The sequence below is a fragment of the Pseudopodoces humilis genome, chromosome 16 (genome assembly GCF_049639895.1).
Source record: "Pseudopodoces humilis isolate 2021_Gansu_Grassland_sample_001 chromosome 16, ASM4963989v1, whole genome shotgun sequence".
NCBI lineage: Eukaryota > Metazoa > Chordata > Aves > Passeriformes > Paridae > Pseudopodoces > Pseudopodoces humilis.
The window spans coordinates 12,578,431-12,601,027 of NC_142215.1; the positions used below are offsets into that span (position 1 = coordinate 12,578,431).

A 22,597-nucleotide genomic window follows, 5' to 3' on the forward strand; every position below is an offset into this window, starting at 1 on the left:
GAAGAATTTGTCTCTAAATTTAATTCCATATAAAGTTTTAGGAATACATCAAATGAGACAAGAACTCAAACTGATCGTCACACAACCTGTTTTTTGTTCACTCAGTTTCATTATGAATTATTCTTATTTTATATGTTAATTTATCTACTTAACTGCCGGTTTAGGTACTTTATATATGATTGACTCATACTGATTTTCACTTCTGTCTGCAGGTATTTGCACACTTCGTCCGCTCTACATCTTGTTATTCAGTAGTTATTGTTTTCTTTTCTGTAGAACCTTATATACACCTCACTGGTCAGGAGGGTCCAAACACTTTTACATTTACTGACGTTCTGAGGAAACCTGCTTTCAACTGTCATTCCAAAGCAGTTAAAAATAAATAGAATTGCATTAGTTTCTAAGTTAGTACATCAATCTCCAACATTTTTGGTCCCTCCTTTTTCCCTGCACAAGTGTTTCTCCACATGTTTGTTGTGGAAACATAAATTTTTTAAAATGGAATTTCTAAAAGCTTCTCCAATTTTTCTTCCTGGTTATTTCACATAATACACAACATTCTTAATCTCCCTCTAGGGCCTTTATCACAGTTTTTTTTCAGAAGATAGTGGTTGATTTGGGAATATTCTTTTGGTTTCACGCAACTGATTTCTTGACAACTGTAGCAAACTGCTGTCTTGCTCAGCTGGAGACTGAGTTACTGGAGAACATTAGGTAAACATATGTACCTTCTTTACATGCCTAGATATAATGACACATCAAAAATTCTGAATTCTAAACACATCAAACTAATCCTAATCTGGGGCTAATTCCTCCCCAGCTCTCTGGTCACCAGGCTTCTCCAACAAATTGTTCAGAGCCACAGGCAGAATTGTCCAAAGAGAATGATCATATCTGGCTTTGAAGATGCTAATGAAAGCTGACCTTTTTAAACATCATTCTTAGACTGCAGCTTTCACTTGTAGAAAAGATAGTCATGTTTCAGTGTAGAGAAATCATTGCTTTATGATAATACTCTGTTATGATGATTATTTTAGAACTTTACTGATTTAGACATAGTAGTTCTATGAACCATTGGGCATGGATTGAATGACAGTGTAAAAATTTCTCAGGAAGTAGATCAATTAAACTTCAGCACTTGCCCTGTCTGGTACCATTAAGGCAGGAGGCAATTAAAAAATATTTTAAAGTGAGTGTGTGTTACCTAACCTCTGAACTTTCCTGAGGAATGTGTTATACTATAATTTAAAACATCTTATTTGCTCTTGTTTAAATGCTTTTGATCATATTCTGTGCAAATGAGTGTTTCATGCCATCATTAAAAATGAACAATTTATTATGATTATTTTCTTCATTTATTATTCATTTCTTCATTCATTAGCAGTGTGCTAATTACCAAAGAATACTAAACCACTTTTGTAGCAATTGCATTATGAGGTTGCTGTAGCTCCATCTGCTGCCTAATCATCTATATAACACAGCAGACTTTGGAAAGGGATTATAAACAAGCATTTGCAAATATATTTATCTGTATTTTGATAAGCATACTATAATCCATTATCTTGAGGACTCTCACTCCATGTCTGCCAATAAAAACTGTGTTCCATCACATTCATCTATTACCAGCTTGCATTTTAAAAGTTGCACATTGCATTACTTTTCAATCTGCAGTTTCAATGTCCAGTTGTCAGTTTAAAGGTTGTGGTCCAAAAATACCATAAGATAAAAATTTGCAATTGGTCTTCTGTAAAATATTTGTAAAGAGAAAAGCTGAATAAAACAAAAATTCAATATATTAGTTCAGTTGTGTAAACAAGTACAGCAGAAAATTAGACATTGATGCAGGATGTTTTTTGAGAACAATGTGATGATTTTAGTAGCTGTCTCAGAGGTGGCACCCTCTGCCATTCTCTGATTTCATTTGTTCTTTTCCTGGTAACTTTCAGTACACAGTAATGCTCTGTGGTACCCCACACAAATAAGTTGAAGATGAGTTTTACTCCTTAAAATTAATGGAGATTACATACAATGAGCCATAGCAGAGACACCAATACCTACTTTATTATATTGTTCATATTTACAGAACTGGTCTGTAATGGGGAACATTGCTTGAGGAAATGATCTCTCTCTTAATATTAATTCAATGTCATGGGGGAGTGATATGGCCTGTTGAAATTTGATTTTAAATTCTTGCAAAATAAGGTTGTGGTATGGTATTTTTTTGGTCAAAACCAGCTAGTAATAAAATGCATGTACCTTATAATTATAACTAAAACAGAGTCTGGATCTGCAACTTTTGAAGTTGAGAGTAGTTTTCCCATTGTCCCAGCAGAACTGTTATCATCTTGTAAGGGCAATCCTGAACAGTAAGACTTTATTTTTGGCTTGTTCAGTCTAACATTTGTGTTCATCCTGCTAGTTTGTATTTTACAAGTATACTGGAAAACCCCCACCTTTGTATGTGCTGTAAGAAGATCATAATAATAAATTATTATTTTTATTATAGATTGCTGAACAGTTAAAATTACGTTTTCAGTTTAATGATTTCTGTATTCACCCTCTTTAGTGAAATCCATGCTGATGGAAAGGGCTTCATTATAGAGCTGTGGAAGAAAGGCTTGCTCTGGGACAGCATTTTAGGAGTTTTATGGATTCCCCTTGCCACTGTGGAATATGCAACAGATGTAAGTTGATTTTATGTGAAAATATAAAACACTGAGAAAAATCTTATAAATTTCCTATTCTTGGACTCCCCAAATTCTGTAACGACATTTGTGATCAATGTAGATTTCTAACTCCTTTGCTTCAGTTGAAATATTAAGGCATAAAATACATGTGGCTCTCAAAGTGACAACAGATACACATCAGCTGTATACTCTGGAGAAATGGCTCAGATCCTGGGCCAGGAATAACACAGAAAGTGAGTTAGGGTTCAGCAGTACTCGGGAATAATTAGGGAGGCAGGGACGGTTTGGTTTATATGATTAGAGTGAAAGAATTTTAGATCAAGTTCCATGGACTGGCTCTTCATTTTGTGACCCTGGGTAAATCTCTATTAAAATGGGAAAAATACTGTTTTCTTTCTCATGGGAATTGACCATTGTCTCAAAGAGGAAAACAGAAATGTGCCCTGTGGTGCTACAGAAGAAATTAATAGTACAATGAGGACATAGGAAAGGATGAGTGGGGAAGCTGGGTCAATACAGGACTGATGTATCCACCATAGTCACTTGGCCACCAGAATGACCATACTTGCTTTCAGTAAAGAGTCATTAGTTTATAAAATAAAGAAAAATGTTTTCTGGGAGTTTGGAAATACTGAAGCAAACTGCAGTTGCTGCAAAATTTTCTAAATTTGGAAAAGGTAAGAGATATCTTATTCTAATAATCCACAATTCTCCCAATCATAAATATGCTTTCATATGCATAATCCATGGAGGCTGTTTTTAAAGAAGTAACTGTAAACTGGAGAATATTAATTTAATCTTTGCAAGTAAAAATTGTTTGCCTTCTTCAATATTTCTAAAACATAAAAAAGGCAATTGAAGATGGGGTGAAGAAAATCAGAGAATAACTTCATGCAGTATCTCTCATCAGACTCTATAGCCATTTCTTTACAGAAACTAATAAATATTCATATATACATTGAACTGACATTTCAATGATTCTCAGAAAATGGAAGCAGAGGAAGAAAGTAATTCCTGCTTAAATTAGAAGTTGCTCTGTATCACAGCTGCCAAGTGCCATTTCAAGCCCCAGGGCAAGTTGTTCTGCTCTGCTGCCCAAGCTGTTGCTGAGTTACAATTTGCTGACACAGAGGTTGTAGCTTACTTTTAAATATTGAAACTTTAAACAAACAAAGATGCAAGATAAGAGATTGTTTCTTAATTTCTTCAGATCCTCTAAACCTTCATTTATAATTAGTCCATTGTGGAACATTCTTAGTTATTTATGCTCCTGATCTTAACACTGCAGTTCTGTTCTGGGCTTTATAACTCAGAAATAACCTAAAAGGGAGTGTTACTTTATAAGCTCCTTTTTTGGCTTGGTTATTAACTTAGATGGATGGTTTCAGTCTTGCTAGAATGTAATTGTTTGGCACCAGTTCAAAGGGGAACTGGAAAATCTGTTGATAAGAATAATTTTCAATATGCATATTTGTTGTGTCTTAATCATCTGAAATTAATCATCTTAATGTCTATTTACCTATATTGTTGTGCAAATGTTTTATTTTGAATGTGATGACTGAGAAAACTCTAAGTCCTAACTACATTAGGACATTAACAAAAGCTGAAAAATACTAAAATGGCATTACAGAGGAGCTCCTGTTGACTTAGGGTAAACTTCATTCAGTAAAATGTGGATAATGCTATAAATCCTGCCCAGGTAATTTCTATAATCTGTTTTTCCTAGGAAGGCCCAGGTTCCTGGTGGAGATTACATTCAGAAGTAATAAAAAATGGAAGTGAGATTCAAGGCACAAAAACACCAACTTCTCATGAGCTCTTACTAGATATCTACTTTGCATTACCATTTGGTGAGTTACAGATTAAGGTCCAGAATTCCAGTCACTAATTTCTCTCTAAATTCCTGTAATTTCACCTGAGTTCCTGAAATGCAACAACAAATAGCAATTTTTCTATAGAATCCTAAATGTCTAGTCATCTCTGGAGCATTTTCACAAATTATACTGGTAATTGTTACTGCTAAGTAAGAACCACATCCCACAAGGAGCTGCATGAGCAGTTTCAGCAGTTTATGGTGATCCATATGTGGAACTTTAAGGAAGTACCTCCTTCAGGGTCAGTACTAGATTCTGTGTGTTACAGCTCTGAAGCACATCAGCTTTGACCAAAGCACACTTATTATAAAGTTTTAATAAAATCATTAATAAAAATTTAATAAAAATGCCTTCACAGCATTTTTTACCTTCCTAGAAAAGGTTGTCTGCCTTTATTTTTAGTGCATATGAAGATGGAAGTTATTTATATTTCTATGTATATGAATGTAGTGTATATGAAAGTAGAAATGAAAACTGAACTTCAGATGATACATCACCACACATTATTTCCAGATATAATACAAAGAGATTGACTTTACTAATATAATCAATCCCTCTATATGACATTGTCATATAGATCACAAACATAATTCAGTGTAACATTTTATTCTTTAAATAGTCAAATGAACTGTGTCTGAAAAGATTAATCCTAAAATTTATGCAAGAATAAAGTAAAAACAGTGAAGAAGCATGAATAAGAAACTACATGAAAAGGAGGACTAGAAGTTATACCAAGAATATACTCTTTGATTGTCTATCTTTTTTTTAAAATGCATTGTCTTTGATTAACTTTGGTAAATTGTTTTTGGGTATAGTCTGCATAACTCCTGTTAATGTATCAGGTGGAATACATGTCTTTTCACAGAGTGACTGTGAACTATTTCAGTTTCTTATAAGCTACAACATGGCTTACCTTCTTTTTTTCTTTTTTTTTTTTCTTTTTTTTTTCTTTTTTTTTCTTTTTTTTTTTTAATAAAAATTACTTCTTTACTACTTGGCCAAAAAAATTTAAAAGTATGTCCTCTGCCTTAGTTGCATTCTTGTTTTTGTCTGCTTAGGTTTTTTGGTATATTGAATTAGCAGAATATTTTATGTCCTTACATCATTCTCATATCTAGAAACCTAGTGTAAATCTCGTATAGGAACTCTGTGTTTACAAGACGTAAATTCAGGTTGTTGGTGATTTCAGGCTGCTACTTGGAGAGTGTTGATATTTGTATTCTGATTTCAAACAAGTATATTTGAAAAAGTTCCCAGGACAGGCCCTGGGACTGTAGCCACAGAGCACTGTGAAAATCCTGTAGGGGTCACTCTTATGCTGCAGTTTTCTTCACAGAGGAAAATTCAAAAAGCTTTCTGTCTTGGTTATTGAGAAAGCCAGGAATCATCTTCTACTTGTGATTTGACGAGGGCATTTTCATTGCTTATCCTACTGAATGACACAGCTGTGAACACCTGAGAATCTGTCCTTGACTGTTGGAATCAAGTACAGCCTTTTTATTATGACAAATGACACTGGAAAGGTAGAAGACTGCAGTTACTTTTGACAATTCCTGAAAGATGTTAAATTGAGAATGCCAGATAAAGGACAGAAATATAAGACCCCTCCCATGCTGCTTTAATAGTATGACTTCATTTGGACTTGAAATCCTGGATGTAGTAACATGGAAATGTGTTCTCATCAGCAGCTCAGTGCCTTTTCTAGAAGTGTCATCCAGTGTCAGTTGTGGTAGCAATAAAGTTGACATTTCACTGTTTCCACTAGACTGAGCTCCATTAAAAGGCTGCTAAATAAAGTGAAGACCTACTATATTTATAATTTCGCAAGCAAAGTCACAGTAATAAAATACTGACTCTAGATAAACACTACAGTTGAATTAAAAACGTTTATGTCTCTAAAAGTCAAGCTTTTTAAAAGGTAATCAGGGGTTTATGAAATTAGATAATTTTTCTTCAAATTTTTTACTTCTTTCTTGTAAGAGACAACAGAAGAAAATTTAAAGGACATGTCTTACCTTTTTCCTTTAATTCAACGTTAGAGATAGGTAGCTTGCTCCTTAGCATTATTATACCTTACGTAAAAAGTATAAACTAAAGAAATTAAAGATAATTTTGCTGAAGTGATTGGTAACAGCTGTAATTTGGAAAATTATTTGTGTGTCTTGGGAGCTAAGATGTCATTTTGCCAAGTAGCCTACTGAAAGACAGCAGGACTTTTACCTCATTAACAATTGTGGAAAATACCATGCAGAAATCATGTCTTAGGCTTGGTTTAAATTCAACTCGTTATCACATTTTTCATATACATTAATTAGCAAATAAAGTAACAAGAACAAAGCAATGATGAGATTTAATCCCTGTTTCTGCATTAGTCACTGTACTAATGCATGGAAATACCAAGGGATTAGCAAATGAGAAAATTAATTGTTCTGATACAACTTTGATTAGCAAAAACCAAGGTCCTGAAAAATCATAATATACTGATTGTGAAAACTCAGGCATCAAAGTATAGAATTCTATGTACAGACCACTTTAGAAAGTGTAATAATTCACATATACTTACAATTTAAAAGTTTGCATTAACATATGCAGTAGAAAAAACAAAAGATCTTGTTTTCTAAAGTGTTATCTTTATCTTTTGCATGTTTCACAACAGTGTTGCATTCACTTTGAGCAAAAGATATGACATAAATTTCTGGCGGTTTACCTAGCGTTGGTAAACACTGTGATGGAAAATAAATCAAAGCATCATTTCCAAACTGTAAAGAAAACTTTAAAAACAGAAAAAAAGAGATGGACTCACAAATTCTTATCATCATTGAAGGAAACTTCCTAACAATCGGGCAGATCATGAACCCTTTCCTCTCACTAAAGCTAATAGGATGATTTATAGAGCAAAACGTTCTTCAGGAAGTCAGTTTGCACCTCCATTTGCAGACTTGTCACATTTCTCCCAAGAGCCTACAAACTGGAAAAAAACCATATCATTTCTGGGCCAATAGCATGTGGAAATAAAGTACAGCCTGATTCCCTATATAAAGCACACACACAAAAACCTCCATGGAACCAAAATCCAATGAAACAAAAAACCCAGATCTCAGAATGCTGTGTATGGACCCATAAGAAATATGCAGCAAGTTGGACTGGAAAATTTTAGAAGATAATTTTTCTCCCTAATCCAGCAATAGGTCATTTTTTAAACTGTAAAATGAATTTTGTATAACAAGAAGGTAACTGGTTTAGGCCTCTCAAAATTTTTTAGAGTACCAATCAGAAGATCACCTTAAAACTCTTTCTGCTGTTCTTGTATTAAGTGATTTAATCATTGCAATGTTTGCAATTGATTTGATAATTCCCTATTACTATAGATTTAATGAATTAAGATAATTAATTTTATGTGTACTTCCTCTTTTAGAAGTAAAATGGGCTGAAAGATTTCTAGTAGCTTTTTTCTTCTCTACAGATACCCACACAGTTTCAGATTGCAGAGGATGGCACAGAGAGACACCCCTCCAATGTACAAGACGTTCACATCAAGATACCGATGACAGTCAGTCATCCATGGAAAGTGGGCTCAGCATACAAGAAAGCAAGCTCAGGTATTTTACCTTGTCACATCAGACATATATGATATCGTTTGTTGATCTTATTTTTTTTTAAACCTCTGAATGTCAGCATGATACATACAAAATTATTTTTAGCAAGAATATGGCTGAAAGTTTCTTAAACTTGCCAAGAAAATGCAGGTATTTATTATCTTTTGTGTGTTCTTTTGTGGCAAATACATGTGCACCTGTTCTGTTCTCACCCCTGGGCATGTGTCTACATAGGGTTCAGCAGTAATTTCCTGGAGGATTAAGAAAGGAAGGGAAGCAACTCCTGAACATGATTTGCATATTGTAACTATTTTATTTCATCTGGAAAGCAGGAAAGACTTTTCATTCCATTTTTGAAGCTAATGTATTTACCTAGACAGACTGCCTGCATTTCAGGAAGTTTTCCAGAAGAGAATTAGTATTTTCTATCTATTTCTTTTGAACAAACAAGAATGCAGTGGGGAAAAAAAAAATAAGAGGGAAATATAACAGCTGTCTTTCTGCTTCTCTGAATGTGGAAAATGATGATGCATAATGGTGGACGGGGCAAGGAATAAGGTGGCAACAACTGTATTATCCCTGCCATCACCTTCAGCTGAGTGGAGTTGAATGCTCAGGAGGGAGCCCTGTCAGCCTCTAAGAACACCACTCAGCAGTGGTCTCTGAGCAGGGAGAGCTTTCTCTGTGTTGGAATAATCACTTCACTTCTTTTGAAAGGCAAAAAAGTTCCCTCTACTGTTCATTTTGGCTTTTATAGCAGCTGTCACAGACTATATTACATTTCATTCATAGTGTCCTTTACCTATAGTAGTGCAGGAAAGACACTGAGCAGCTGACACTCCAGAAGGTGTTCTGTCTTCCTCATCTCTGATGAGGGGTAGAATAGGCTCTTGGGAAAGGCAGCAAGAATATTTGGTGTGTCAGGCACTTGGCTCATGTTTAAATCATGTCTAACAGCAGTGGTACTTGAAAATTAGCTGAAACATGAAAAAATACAATAAAAACTATTACATTATTGAGTTATGTATTCTCTGAGGCAAGAACATTTTGTTGCACTTAAATTACATTTTCATGTACTCTAAAAAAGCTGGGTCCTGGTGCATGTAACTTCTACACAAAATTAGGAAATAAATGAGTCTGCAGAAAACTCAAGCTCAGGGGTGCTCGTTAGGGTGCAATTAGAGACTGCACATGGACAAGGTGCCTGTCCATGCCTTGCCCTGTTTACATTTCCTAGGCAGTCCTTGCAGGGTATTTACAGAGAAGTACAAGTGATTCCTCAGGGTGAGAGCTGTCAGCAATGGCAGCATTCAAGAGCCGTTTCTCTATATTTTTCTGAGCACATGTCCAGTCATTAGCATATCATCTGTGCTGACGTGTCATTTTCAAGAGAGATCTGAGCCTCTGAGCAGGTTCAGCTAAACCAAGAGAAGTTAACCCAATCTGACTATGGAATTCTTTCCTTTACCCTTTGTACCAAATAATTTTATTGAAATTAAATGAATTTTTATGGTATTAAATTGAGGGTCAGCACTAAAATATTAATTTTAGATTAAAAGTTCTTTTATCAAATAATAGGTATTTTCAAAGATTCTGAGCAGAAATAAGATTGTTTTAAAACTTAGGGATGGATATTTATTCCAAATAACTGCATTTGTACTAAAAATCTGAAATATTAGGGAAGTGGATGAGACTACTGCTTTTGAATAGCTGTACTAAACACCAAAATTAACTGTCTTATAAATATTTAAGTATTAATATGTTCCAAATTTCTTCCATAAGTGTTTTTTAGACTGATATTTATTCGTCAGTTATTTGGTTATGTACATAACTGGTGTTTATGGCTGCTGACTTTCGGTGTTGACTGATGACTAATTAAGTGTAACTGAGTAACATTTTCCCATAAAGCAAAAACTCAATAAAATTTGAAGGATGTGGTAAATTATTAAGTGACCTCTTATTGGAGCTATTTTTTTTCCTAGTGGCTTAGAAGAAAAAACAGAGAAGGGGAACATACGAGTAAAAAACCCCCAAAACCCTCAAATCATCTGAGTTTTTCTCCAAATAACATAATTAATGAAAACATCATTGTGAATTTTTAAAAATCATCAATCAAGTATTTATTGTATACTTCATTCCACCTTTCCACAGTAGCCGTACTATGATAAATCAGTTGGCTCACTCTTTATGCATTATTAGTATCCAGTGCTGAATGCTACTACCTGCAGGAACAATGATTTCGTGGTTATTCTCTGTGGTACCGCTGAGGTGGAAATATCCAGAATAGCCAGAATGCACAGATATACCTGTCAATCATAAACCAAAGTGAACCGCAGAAAATTGATTAGGGACATCTCCAAAACAAGTAAAGTGAAGCAAATATTTCTTTTAAAAAACAACCAGCTAATCCCAAAACCTAAGGAAGTAAAGCAACAGGGACAAGGATCTTTCTTTTAAAAATAATACTGATTTGTTCTGTGATACTTGTTATCTTTCTAGAGCTGTAAATCCATCACTGAACAAGGAGAAACAAGATTTTAGTACATTAAAAAGACCCCTTAAAAATCCCTTATTTAAATGGATAATAAACCATATATGGATATTTTTTCTACCTACATAGACCACATGAGGAGAAGGAGAGATGTGCTGCCCACAAAACAATGATAGACCTACATAGATTGTATTGACAAATTTGGGGTTAAGTATCTTGTTCTAAAGTGTTTGGCTTTAACAGTTCTTCCTCTTTCCTAATGGTTTGGGTGACTGTAACTGCTGCATTAAAAGGAGATATATTACTAAAATTTGACTTCATGACCTGCAGCCACTAGCAAAGTTGATTTTTATGTAGTATTCATTAAATTGGTATTAACTAAAACAGTGATTTGTGACAGTAAAATGCATATTTATTTTCAAATGGATGAAAACTGAAAAGAAAGCTTCAATGTGGTAGTATTAAAAGTTTCTTAGTGCTCAAAACATCATGAGCATTAAATGGCCTCTTAAAAATGTAATTAATCTTTACTGGTTTTCCATACAGAGAGAAGCAAACAATTGCCAAGGCCCAAATTAATTTGAGGTGATCAGTTTACAGCCATTTTTCTAGTAATCTATTTCATTATTCATGCCTAGATAACATGAAAAAAAATGATAGACAAGCATAAAATTATATGTGAGCCATGAAAATTTCCACCTCCACCTCTTGGCTCCAGGTTAGGAACTCCTTAAACTAAAGCCATATTTCCATGCATAGCCATCTGTTTAAACAGATAGTGTTTGAACTTATACTTTTGTTTTCTGTTATGATCATCCAGTGAGAGATTCCTCAAATTTAAATTACAGAATAAGTAAGCATAACTGATCATCTATAACATGTTATTGCTTTGTATATACTGCCAGAAAGAAATGAGGTCCAAAAGAATAAAAGAAAAAGGCATTTAGCAAAGGAAGTCTATCTTGCAAGGTTTTTGTCTACGAACATCCCCTGGTTCCCAGGTTTTAGAACTGGCAGTTTATTTTCAAAATATAAAAACAATTTGACATTATAATTAGTGATGGGTGTCTTTGCATTAATTATTATTTGTAGACTATTCTCTAAACTGAAGGTAGTTTAACTCATGTAATACTTGTGTGTTCCAAAGGCCAGGTAAAAAGACTGTTTACATCAAAACCCATGAACCAAGAGACTTCCCTGAGTCTGAACTAATTTCACATATTAAAGAGCATTCCTCTAAGCTCCTTGGCTTCTTGGACAGCTTTATTCTGCTTGAGTTACAGAAAGCAGTGTGGGTAGGAAAGTATTCAACTTCAGGTGATGTTTAGTCTTGTACAATAAATCAGTCATTCAAAACTGTAAATAAATGTTGTTATTAATTTATATAATACAGTCAGGCAGATCTTTTCTGTAAGAATCTTGTGTAAAATTAAGCCCTTTGTGAACCAGCACAATGCTGAGAATTCGTTCCACTGTACCCGAGGCTTAATTCTCATCTGTCACTCAAACTCACATGATCATTGATAATCCTTCCTGCTCTGCGGCTCTTTCCTATTTCAGTTCCACCCTCTTGCTTTTCTCAAATGTGTTTCCTTCAGATCTTCTGTGGCCTGTAACTATTGCTCTTGATTGCATTTAAATTAGTACTTTAAAAGATTACTTAAAAAAAAGTTTCTAAATAATTTTAAAGTTACAGTAGCTCTGTACAGCAGAGGAAGTGCAAACAAAATTTTAAATTAGAGACGGAGATTCCTAAGTCTCATACATACAGTGAATTTGAAGTTTAAACAATTTTTATGGGCTTTTTTGTGTCTCTACTTTATAATCATGGTAACTTTACCATTGTTATCCATTTAATTTGTATGCTTTAAATATTTTTGAGTAAAAAAATGGAAAAGAAGAATAATTAGCAGTTAACAATATAGAAAGAAAATATTGTACAGGAAAGAGAATGAGAAAAAAGACACTGATATTATGGGGAATCATTTAGAGAATTGAAGATCATGTGAGGAAAAAACCCCAATGAATATAAAATTGTTAGGAACTGTAGTATGGAACCAAGCAGATTTATTTGCAAGGCAATTTGCAGTTTAGAACAAGTGATGGTGAGCTGATGTGACATGTTGATGTACATTTTCTTTCCTAACGTTATCCCAAATAGATTTTGGGAAGTTATTTTTGTTTGACTGGTTTTGAAGTTAAATGCTTTAATTTGCATCCTGAAGTTCTCAGTAGAATCTATTCAAACATTTTTAGTAACTATGAAGTATGCAGCTATGAATCCAATCTTTTGGCACATCTGAAAGTCAGAATGGGTTTGTAGAAATGTGCAGGGTGAAGGCATTAGGTAAGTGAGGATGAGCTGCTGCTCCCCAGGGGAGGGGCAGTGAGGCAGGATAACACAGCAGGCAGGCCAGGGCCAGGGCAGCCAGTGCCCCGGCCCAGCACCCCAGGCAAGCCTGGGAATAGCAGCAAGGGTCAAACAGTGCAAAAGCCTGGGCTGATGGAACAGGTCTGAGGCCAAACTGGCAATCCTGGAGCTCAGGGTCAGGGCCAGTGGTGCAGCCAGGGCAGGGCACAGCAGGGTCAAACTCAGGCTGGCAATGAGTCCGAGGCTGGGGATCCTGCTCAGTGGGTACATAGGCAGAGCTGTGCTTGAGCCAGTGTTCCAATCTAGGAATGAGACAACCTTGGACAAACTTCCAGTAAGGGAGGGGTGGTGTCTAGTGCTAGCACAAAAGATACAGCCAAGTTTTATGTCCTACTGCATATATGAAATAACCTACAAACCCAATTATAAACTAGATTACACATTAAAATAAAACACAAATATATTTGTCACATAGCAGAGTCTTGGTTTCTTCCAGTATTTATCCCAACCAGTTCTTATTGTTTCACTTCTCCAAGTAATTAGATGTTACAAGTTTCTTTACATTCAGCCTTTTCACAAGTGCCTGTTTTGTTTGTGGTTATTGGAAGTGTTCCGATGATTGTTTTGCATCCTGATGTGAACTGATACTGAGCTTTAGTTGGCTCCCTTATTAATATTCATAGTTTTATACTGTTTGTTATGGTGACAACTTTTCATAATAAATGAGAAATCATTATGACTCTCCCTGAGAGTTGTATAATGTAACATCATTCATGATAAATTCTTTAGGCTTGAAAGGAACGGGAAAGGCTTTTATAGTTTTCTTTTACCTAGATTAATTAAGTTCTTTGCCTTCTTAAAGGTTTCTGATATCACGTAACTGTATTAAGTCTGTTATTATTATGCAGTTATCTTATTTTGGGGTCCCAAAAGGTTTACTTGCTATAAAAGTTAACATATTTTACTTAGACCTTACATAATAGTAAATTTTTAAGGTAACCTTGTTGGCCTCTGGGAACTAGTTTATCTAATTAATACTTATAGCTGTGAGTAAAAGGTTGAAAAGACTCAATCTCTGTCCAAGTATTCCCCTGAAACTACTAGAAAATTTGTTCATTTACAGAAAAGCTAAAATAGTTGTTAGGTATCAGTTCTTTTGCAAAGAAATTCCCTTTCTCTATGTAACTTAATCTCTAAACACAGAAGCCATTTCAGATGGGGGCATAAGAACTCTACATAAGGAGCTACACAACAGGAGAAAAGAGAGTTGCCATGGGAAAAGCAAAAATGTTTATAAAATATTTGACTGGGTTCCTACTGCTGTGTCATGTTTCATCTATATGCTGCGACCCTGAAAGATACTGAATACATTCTATTCAGAAGCAGGGTAAACTTCACTGGAATTGATTTACTATACTTGCATAGCAATTTATTTTGTTTGTTTATTACATGCATACTTAATCAAATACTTTTCTAATGTTGATTTTGATGGCTTATTAATAAAGTTGAAAGATTAGTCATTGGTTATGAATAGAGAGATTCTGTAGGAGAATATTGAGTTCAGTTGATTGAAAAAATATGATTTTCCAATATATATTTGGGGAAATAAATACCCACATTTTTATTTTTTGAGTTGGGTATATTAGAAGAAGAAAAAAAGATTTAATGATACAACATTACAGAATAAGAACTTACAGAATAAGTAAGAAATTGGAGACGGACAAATAGCTGCATAATGCAAATCCAGGCAAAATCTGGAGAAATTCATAAAGTTTCTTTAAGTGTCACATAGACATTGTTTGCTTTCTGGGAACAATCCAAGATGACACTTTGACAGAGTCAAGATTGATTAAAAGCTATAACTTCACTGGACAGCAGAACAATGTCTTGATAATGTTTTATTCACATCAACATGTGTTTCCTTGTGTCACCTGTCTCCTGCCATAGCCTTTGGTCTTGTCAATCAGCTTCTGTCCTAATTGCATGTTCCTTTTGTTCAGATAAACATCTTGCAGTTTGGAAATTATTCATGTGGCTATTGCAGCACTGAGGAGATAATGTATCTTGTGGGGAGTTTCTCAGGTAGCAGCACTAGATAGTAATATCTTTATATCCATCAGAAAAACCTGGAAGTTACTTTGTTAAATGTTGATTTACTGTCTTGGCAGGCCTTAAAAAAACAGAATCTTTCTTCAATGCTGCTGTTCTATGGCAATATAGAGGGAAATATGAGCTATTGCCTACTGGCACTGTATTAAGTGTATAAGATCTGTATCACAAGCTGTAGTTTTGATAGATATGAATGACAGTTTACAATCCAGTTCATAGCTCTGAATGGTAAGAATTGCAATTTTAAAAGTTTAGGTATGGATTACTGTACATCTCTGCACGCCTTTTAGCATTAGGCCTGCAGTGGTAGTGGTTCTTTAGAATAAGGTTTAATAAAAATTAACAAATTCCTCCAGCATAATGAAAACAGGATGCCACCCAATCTTGTAAACCAAACCTTTCAAGAAAGGGACCCATTAATCTTTGAGAATAGTTTATCAGATAACAAGAAAATCCTGCAGTCTTGAATCAAAAATGCCTCTACATATTTTGAAGTCTAAACATTTGAAGTGGCCCAAAATACAGACGTTTAAGTAGTTACTGTTTCCTTTTCCCAGTACTCATTCTCAGCTACATGGAAGAGTTTGTTATTTCTCTATTTTTGATGAAAATAAAAGTATTTTTGGGGTCATATTTTAAGTCAAAACACTAAAATAACATTACTGGAAAGCAAATGTTAAAGTAAGCTGGGAGTTTCTGAATCAGTTTTAGCAGAGACAGCAACATCCCATCAATAAGTCAGACTATGATCAGACTTCAGACCCATCTGAGGAGTCAAAAGACACAAGGGAGAGGGAGGTACTTGCCCCAGAGTGTTAATTGTGCCCAGGAAGGTGAGTAGTGGTCAGGTGCAGTAATTGGTGGCTTATCTTCAGCAGCCGTGCACACTTAGCTCAGAGGTATTTCTAAAAGCAAGCAGGGGCACATCTCTTTCTTTAGGAAGACATGAAGATCAACATCAATGTGAATTATGCTTGTGAAAGTCTTGTGAAGAACTGGATGAAAAATTTGAAATGGAAAAAAATAGGAGTTCTATTATGAGGATAAATGCATCACTTCAGACTTTATTCACTTTCTCTCTGAATCAAAAGATGTAGCTCTTATAAAAGACTGAAGTTCTTAAGGATTAGGTAAGTAACCTGTAAAAGAGTGTTAGAGGAAAAACTGAACTAAAGCAGATATGTAAGCGTGTTTTAGTTTCTGTTTATGCATTGTTAAATTTTTGAATCTGAATGGCTAGAAAGCAGATGTTATTGCTGTAATATGTGTTTTTAGGCACTTAAACAAGGTTATCTCTAAGAAATCAGAAAATGTTATTTCATTACTTACTGTAGTAATGTTCTCAAAATACAGAATGACAAAATTTAGTGCCTTGTCTCAAAGAAACTAGGAACTTGTAATTTTAGTTTTAAAAACCACCAAAAACTCAGAACTGTAAACTATTTGAAGTGAAAGCTAGCACTAATATAAATGTATGATTGAAGATGATAATACAGCTACTGAAACTTACTATTTTAGACAATAAGAAAGCAAATGGAAACAAAAAATGTGTACTCAGATTTAAAACTAAAGTTTTACTGTAGGGATGAGTAACTGGTTGCTGACTTATAGTGTTTTGTTCTCTGCTCTGTTAGTTTAAAGACTAAATTTTGAAGACCAACTTGAACATCTGTAAAGTGGAACCTGTGTAGGGGCATAGATTCACTGCTACCAGAAAAGTATCTTGGAGAAAACTCTGCCTTCTTTGCCACTAACACAAAAAAATAGTTATATAAGGCATTGGGTAATGCTAAATTGTATTAATCTATGAAAGGTTTAGAAAAAGTAAGTCCTACTGTGGTATAGTTAACTGTGGAATGCCTAGATCACTTAATTTTCCTTTGCAATTTTACCACATCGTTGATTTCTTTTAAATGTGATTATAGCTAAGATGGCAAAGTACTGCCTACAGTTCTTAGTGTTTTACTAAACTGCTACTTATTGCACAGCTTTTTAATGTTATAATTATTCTTTTATCTGTACTATATAATTGAGGCCTATGAAAAAATTAAAATTTAATTATTTTTATAGTCCAATAATCCTTGATGAGATACTATTTCTATAGTTCCATATCCCAGACATATTTTCCAATAAAGATAGTGTGTCCTTCTACCAAGTGCATGAATTGACTTGAAAGATAGGGCTGTAAAACACCTTGTTTTCAGCTGAAAACAATTTCAGTGCAATCAGCTTCAGCTGCTGCCCAGTGCTGGAGCAAGGACAGGCTTTTGCAGCCCAGGTGTGTGTAATGTTGGTAATGTGGCTTTGGCCTGGTGTGCAAGACCATGGTAGCGACTGCACCAACAGAGATATTCACAAAGGACTTGTGCTGCTGCAGTCTAAACGATTAACAAGCATGTAAATCCTCCCAGAAAAAGTTTGGGATGTGTTACAAACTTACTTCCAATGCATGTTAAATTGTACATGTTTCAAAAGTTACAGCACTGAAAGTGATACACTTTAAAGTACTATTCTTTGTATTCTAAAATACAGAGAAGCTGTTATTCATCTTTCTTTATTCTTTTCTATCCCACTCCTGAGCTATAAAAGAATGCAGAATAGAACTCGAAATTGTCATCAGCCTTATCCAATATTTGTACAAGATTGAGCATTACTGGAATTTTCTGAAAAGTACGTTTAAAGGAGAAAAAGAAAACTAAACATTTTTGTGGTAGTGTACTATCCTAGTATAAGTTTGCTTGATATGTCCATTGGAGATTGATTTAAGCACATGATGTTAGTTTCAGCCTGACCATTTCCAGTAGGGAGTGGAAATTGCCAAATAAAAATGTCATCATAGAGCATAATTATTTCAATTTTTCTTCCACAGTTTTCCAGTTATATTCAAAGCTGATGAAACTGACATTGGTGATGAATACTTAGAAACTAATGTAGATATTCAGGATTGCCTATTACAAACAAATAAGCATTCAGAAGATGTCATTTTTTTGTCAGTATGTGGCCACACTGCAACTGCTCTATAATTAACTGCCTTACAATGAAGTATGTAGTGAGATTAATTTTAAAAGAGGTGCCATGAAAATGCAAATCATCACTGCAATGCTAGAGCAATTTTAATGTATTTGGCCAGGAAAATGAAGGGGGAAAACATCTATTAAATAAAAGTGTCAATGTAACTTTTGTTTTCTGTTAAAAAGCCTTAGCTTTTGATAAAGCAGACTGAAAAGCCCTTGTGTTTATCTAGCCTGTGCATTCCTTGGCACATACCTGTTATTAGCTAGTAAATCACTGCAACAAGACTGGTTATTTTGATCCTTCTGGCTAAGAGACGTGAAAGCCCACTGAGTTTAATGCATGGAGTGTCAAAACTTTGACCCAGGCTGCTTTCTGAGCTCACCAGATCTGAATATTGCTATACTTCTCCTGAGGTGTCTCTTGTAGTTCTCCTAGTCTTGTTGTTCTTGTGGCCTGCACAGCATCAGAGACCACAGCTGGGCATTATGTTGTAGGGGTGGTGAATCAGTATGATTTTTCAGGCACTCCTAAAGCATTTGTCATTTTTTTTTAAACTTTCTGTTGTTCAATCACAATATTACGCTCTTTTAATTATCAGATATGATTCCCTTGTTTTCTGGCTTAATGCTTGTGTGAAGTTCCCTAATCTGCTTTTGTTTATGTTGCTTAAAAAAATTATAGTAATGTATTTTCCTGGCACATATGTTCCTTCTGTGCGGTTCAGCTAGCAGGACTGGTCATTCCCAGCAGTATCTGGTGGGCTTTGTTACCCAGAATTCATGTAAAGCACATGCCATCAGAAGCTTTGTTCAGTGTTGGTAAAATGTTTTCTGCCAGGTAACTAAGTAATTTCACTAGATCTGAATAGAAAATTAACAACCATTTGTCCAAACTGCACCCATCACTGTGTCAGCAGGAAGTGGACAGGTAGAAACTGCTCCTTGCTGTGTCTTTCTAAGTTTCTAATTGGCACAAGAAGTATTCAGCTGCCTGATCTGATCACAGATTGGTGACTCACTAAAAGTACTGCAAACCAATTGAACCAGTTTTTGTCCCCTTCTGTATATTATGTCTCAAAACTTAAGAGTACTCTTTTCCCTATGTAATTTTAGTTAAGGCAGAGAAATCTTTCTCTCTGTTCCCTCTGAATTAACACTGACAACCCAATTTCCATCTGACCTTGAGGTTGATTACTCTGGTAATCCCTAAGGTTAATTATTACCGAGTATTTCCAGTCTAGTTAACAACTGCAGGATGGGGTGGACCAATTACTAGTATCACTTGATTGATTTACCTGAAAACAAAAGAAGAGTTGTGAAGCAAACCAGCAAACATGCAGCCTGAGAGATGAGGGCAGGGGAAGACAAGCCTCTTCATACTTGGTTTGCATCATGTGCACTCAGCTGTGCGTATCAGAGGGAACATTTTTCTCCTCAAATAAAACAGTACTGTTCCAAAAGTCCAAGATAATTAAATAGTAATGTGTAGGCCAAGGGATGGCACTGAGGTATAATATAAATATTCTGCAAAAACTTCACTTAGTAAACAGGCTTCTACTGTCCTCTGTAAATTATGTGTAGAATTTTACCATATAATTTTGATTTTACAACTTAACTGGTATTGTACAAGGCAGTGGCTTTTGAACTACTTAGAATCTTGCAGAAGTGGTGGAATCTATGCTAATTATTTTAACCTGTGCTTAACAGCCATTAATGGAATTGGTATTTTTCAGTTTAAGCCAACATTCTTCACAGTTGTGGTGAAATAGCTGAAAAATGAGCCCTAATTATAATTAACCTGTGCAAGTGTGAAACTTCTGTGTGAGGGCAACCAAATATGCAATGGATTGTATTTCAAGGATTGGTTGGAATAAATACTAGTTTTCGTTTGGTGGTACTTTTTGGGGAGGAGGGAGTATTGTTTTTATGTTATGTGGCTTCTCAGTAACTCCTTTAGTGCATTTGGCAATGCCTTGGTGACAGTGTCTCTGTCTCACAAGGATATGCCTTCGCTAAGGAAGTTCAAAGGTTTCCTTTTTCTTCACTGTCTTTGGTGGTTTGGATTTTGTTGTTTTCTGTCTCTCCTCCTGCTATTTGATGTTAAAGACCTTGTAATCCTGATTTATGAGCTGCTATAATTGGGAAATGTATTCCTTTGCTGATGTCCTTTTATACCGTGATAATATGAGGAACAAGGATTGTGTCTTTTCAAGCCAGTGAACTCTCAACTTTAAAGGAACCCCCTGTAATCCAAAGGTGGTATTATGAGGGTAGTGATGGATCTGAATTTGATCCATTCAGCCATAGATTTATTTTAATTATTTATTTTCATACTTTTTTGTACTGAGTACTTTGGTTTTTTCCCTTCTTTTTTCTCCAGGAGAAATACAGATGAAAGTAATCGAAGTAATTTTGCAAAAGCAAGATGGGCCAGGGCTATTCAGAAGGTAAGAACTACTCTTAAAACTTCTGATGAATCACTGAAATGTAAAAAATTTCTCAGTGTCAAGGATAATTCAAGCTAATGTAAGAAGGACTTGAAGATGCGACTGCCAAGTTTCTGGTAGTTGAGACCATTACTTCCATTGGTTCTTAAATCTGTGGGGTTTCCTCACCTCAGGATTTTTTTTATTCTGAAACAGAAAGAGGATGAGATTGAGACTTTCTTTAGTCTCAGAGGAGTGACTGCAGTTTGGCCATCATAGAAGTGTTGCATATTAATCCAGATACCACAACGTCAGGCATCTTTTTCTAAATATTTTTTGATTCTAAGGAAGATCAGTACTTCATCAATATTTAATAAAAATTGTTTAAAGAACATTTCTTCCTAGAAAAAAACTTGTAAATTCTACTGATGATACCACTGCCTCAACATGGATTTTTTTATTAGATGTGATAATTAAGGGAAAATATGATCGCTTTATATCATTATTGACCATGTAAACAGACCAAATATTTGCTTTCTCATGGTTGCTGTTAAACTGTGTGAACCACTACCTCACATCAGTGTTTGGGAATTCAGATGTCATTAATTTTTGCCCAGTCTTACAGCATTGACTGTAGTGCAGAACTGTTGTTGATAACTTCTGAGAAACACAGCAATTATGACATTAGTGTGTACAGTGAGCTATGAAATACTGAAGTCACAGACTTCCTGTTTCTTTTGTGTGTAGGCCTTTTGGAAATACTGCTTATTCTCAAGTAGTCTGCTGTTAAATATTGTTTCTGTTCTTTTATGGCACAGCTAAATTTGGTTACTGTGAATATGAGTCAAACCCCATCTAAAATCCACCTTCATCAGTTCATTTTGAGCTGGTTTTTTTTCCTGCACTTTTGGGGACCAAGTCCTATTTATTTTTTTATTGAGTTCTCTTGTCTTTATGATAATCCATAGACTGCGCCTGTGTGAAAACAGTGGTGGGGGAAATCTGTTTATACTGGAGTGTTGTAGGAAGAGTATTTATCTGATTCATATGATCTCGGTTTCTGTATCCAGTTCTGTCACTGGTTTGATCTTTTTTTCTGCTGAATGGTAGCTCACTGAAGGAGACAGGCAGGAAGAATACTGCTCTGTAATTGAATACAATGGTCAAACAAGTCAAATAGTCCAACTATTTTCTTGCAGACAGAGGTCACAATAGCCTGAAGATAAATTCTTCTGTGAAGAGTTTTCCTTCAGTGTGTGTTTAATTGCCTAGAGTGGAGTAAACTTATTTCTGAGTTTAAAACCAAATAACTAATACCATACAAACGGTAACTTTGACTTGATGAATCAGCTGAGTTTTGTTCAGATGTTAAGAGTATTTGACTACAATAATATTAGAATTTTGCGTCTTCCCACTGCTGTTCTTCAAAGTGATTCCGAGGTCAGGAATTAGAAGATGGTAAAGTTAATATGCATGAGCTGGAATCTTGGGGTCTCACTGTGTCATTAGATTGGTTTTTGTAGCAAAGTAGTCAAGATGTCTTGGTGCACTGACATAAGAGCAGATTGCTCAGCAGCTATTCTAGCATCACTATGGGGCTGAAACACAGTGGCAGTTATTGTGAGATTTTTTAAGAATTTGAAGATCAGGTGGATGGGAGATGTAAACATATACTTCATATGAAACTCTTTTTGAAGAGGAAAATTTCTAAAAATATTTAAAAGATTAATTTAATTCTTGAGTTACTATCTCATTTTATTTCATTACAAATTAATTTGGATAAGGTTTTTCTTCTAATGAAGTTATTGTCCCTGAAATACAGTTATGTCTTTAGTCCTTTATGCTTCAACCTTGTGGTTTGCCTTGGACTTTTTGCCTTGTCTTTTCCTTCTGAAGATAAAATGGTTTTCAGAAATAGTACATTAGTATTATCTCATCATTGATTTAGCACAATTGATGTGACATTAAATGCCATTGTTTGTCCAGAAACTGAGAGATAATGAATCTCTGACAACGCCTAATCAAAATA

At 35.0% G+C, this 22,597-nt stretch overlaps 1 protein-coding gene across 1 annotated transcript in view; it reads left to right on the forward strand.

Moving 5' to 3' along the window:
- The window catches only part of LOC148183026 (uncharacterized), a 56,299-nt gene that overhangs the window by 16,117 nt on the left and 17,585 nt on the right, over positions 1-22,597 (forward strand). Inside the window, exons 7-12 of the mRNA XM_088063261.1 lie at positions 213-251; positions 577-714; positions 2,567-2,684; positions 4,414-4,537; positions 8,025-8,160; positions 20,523-20,589. Of these exons, the coding sequence (XP_087919387.1) occupies positions 213-251; positions 577-714; positions 2,567-2,684; positions 4,414-4,537; positions 8,025-8,160; positions 20,523-20,589 (622 nt within the window). The remainder of the gene's footprint in view (positions 1-212; positions 252-576; positions 715-2,566; positions 2,685-4,413; positions 4,538-8,024; positions 8,161-20,522; positions 20,590-22,597) is intronic.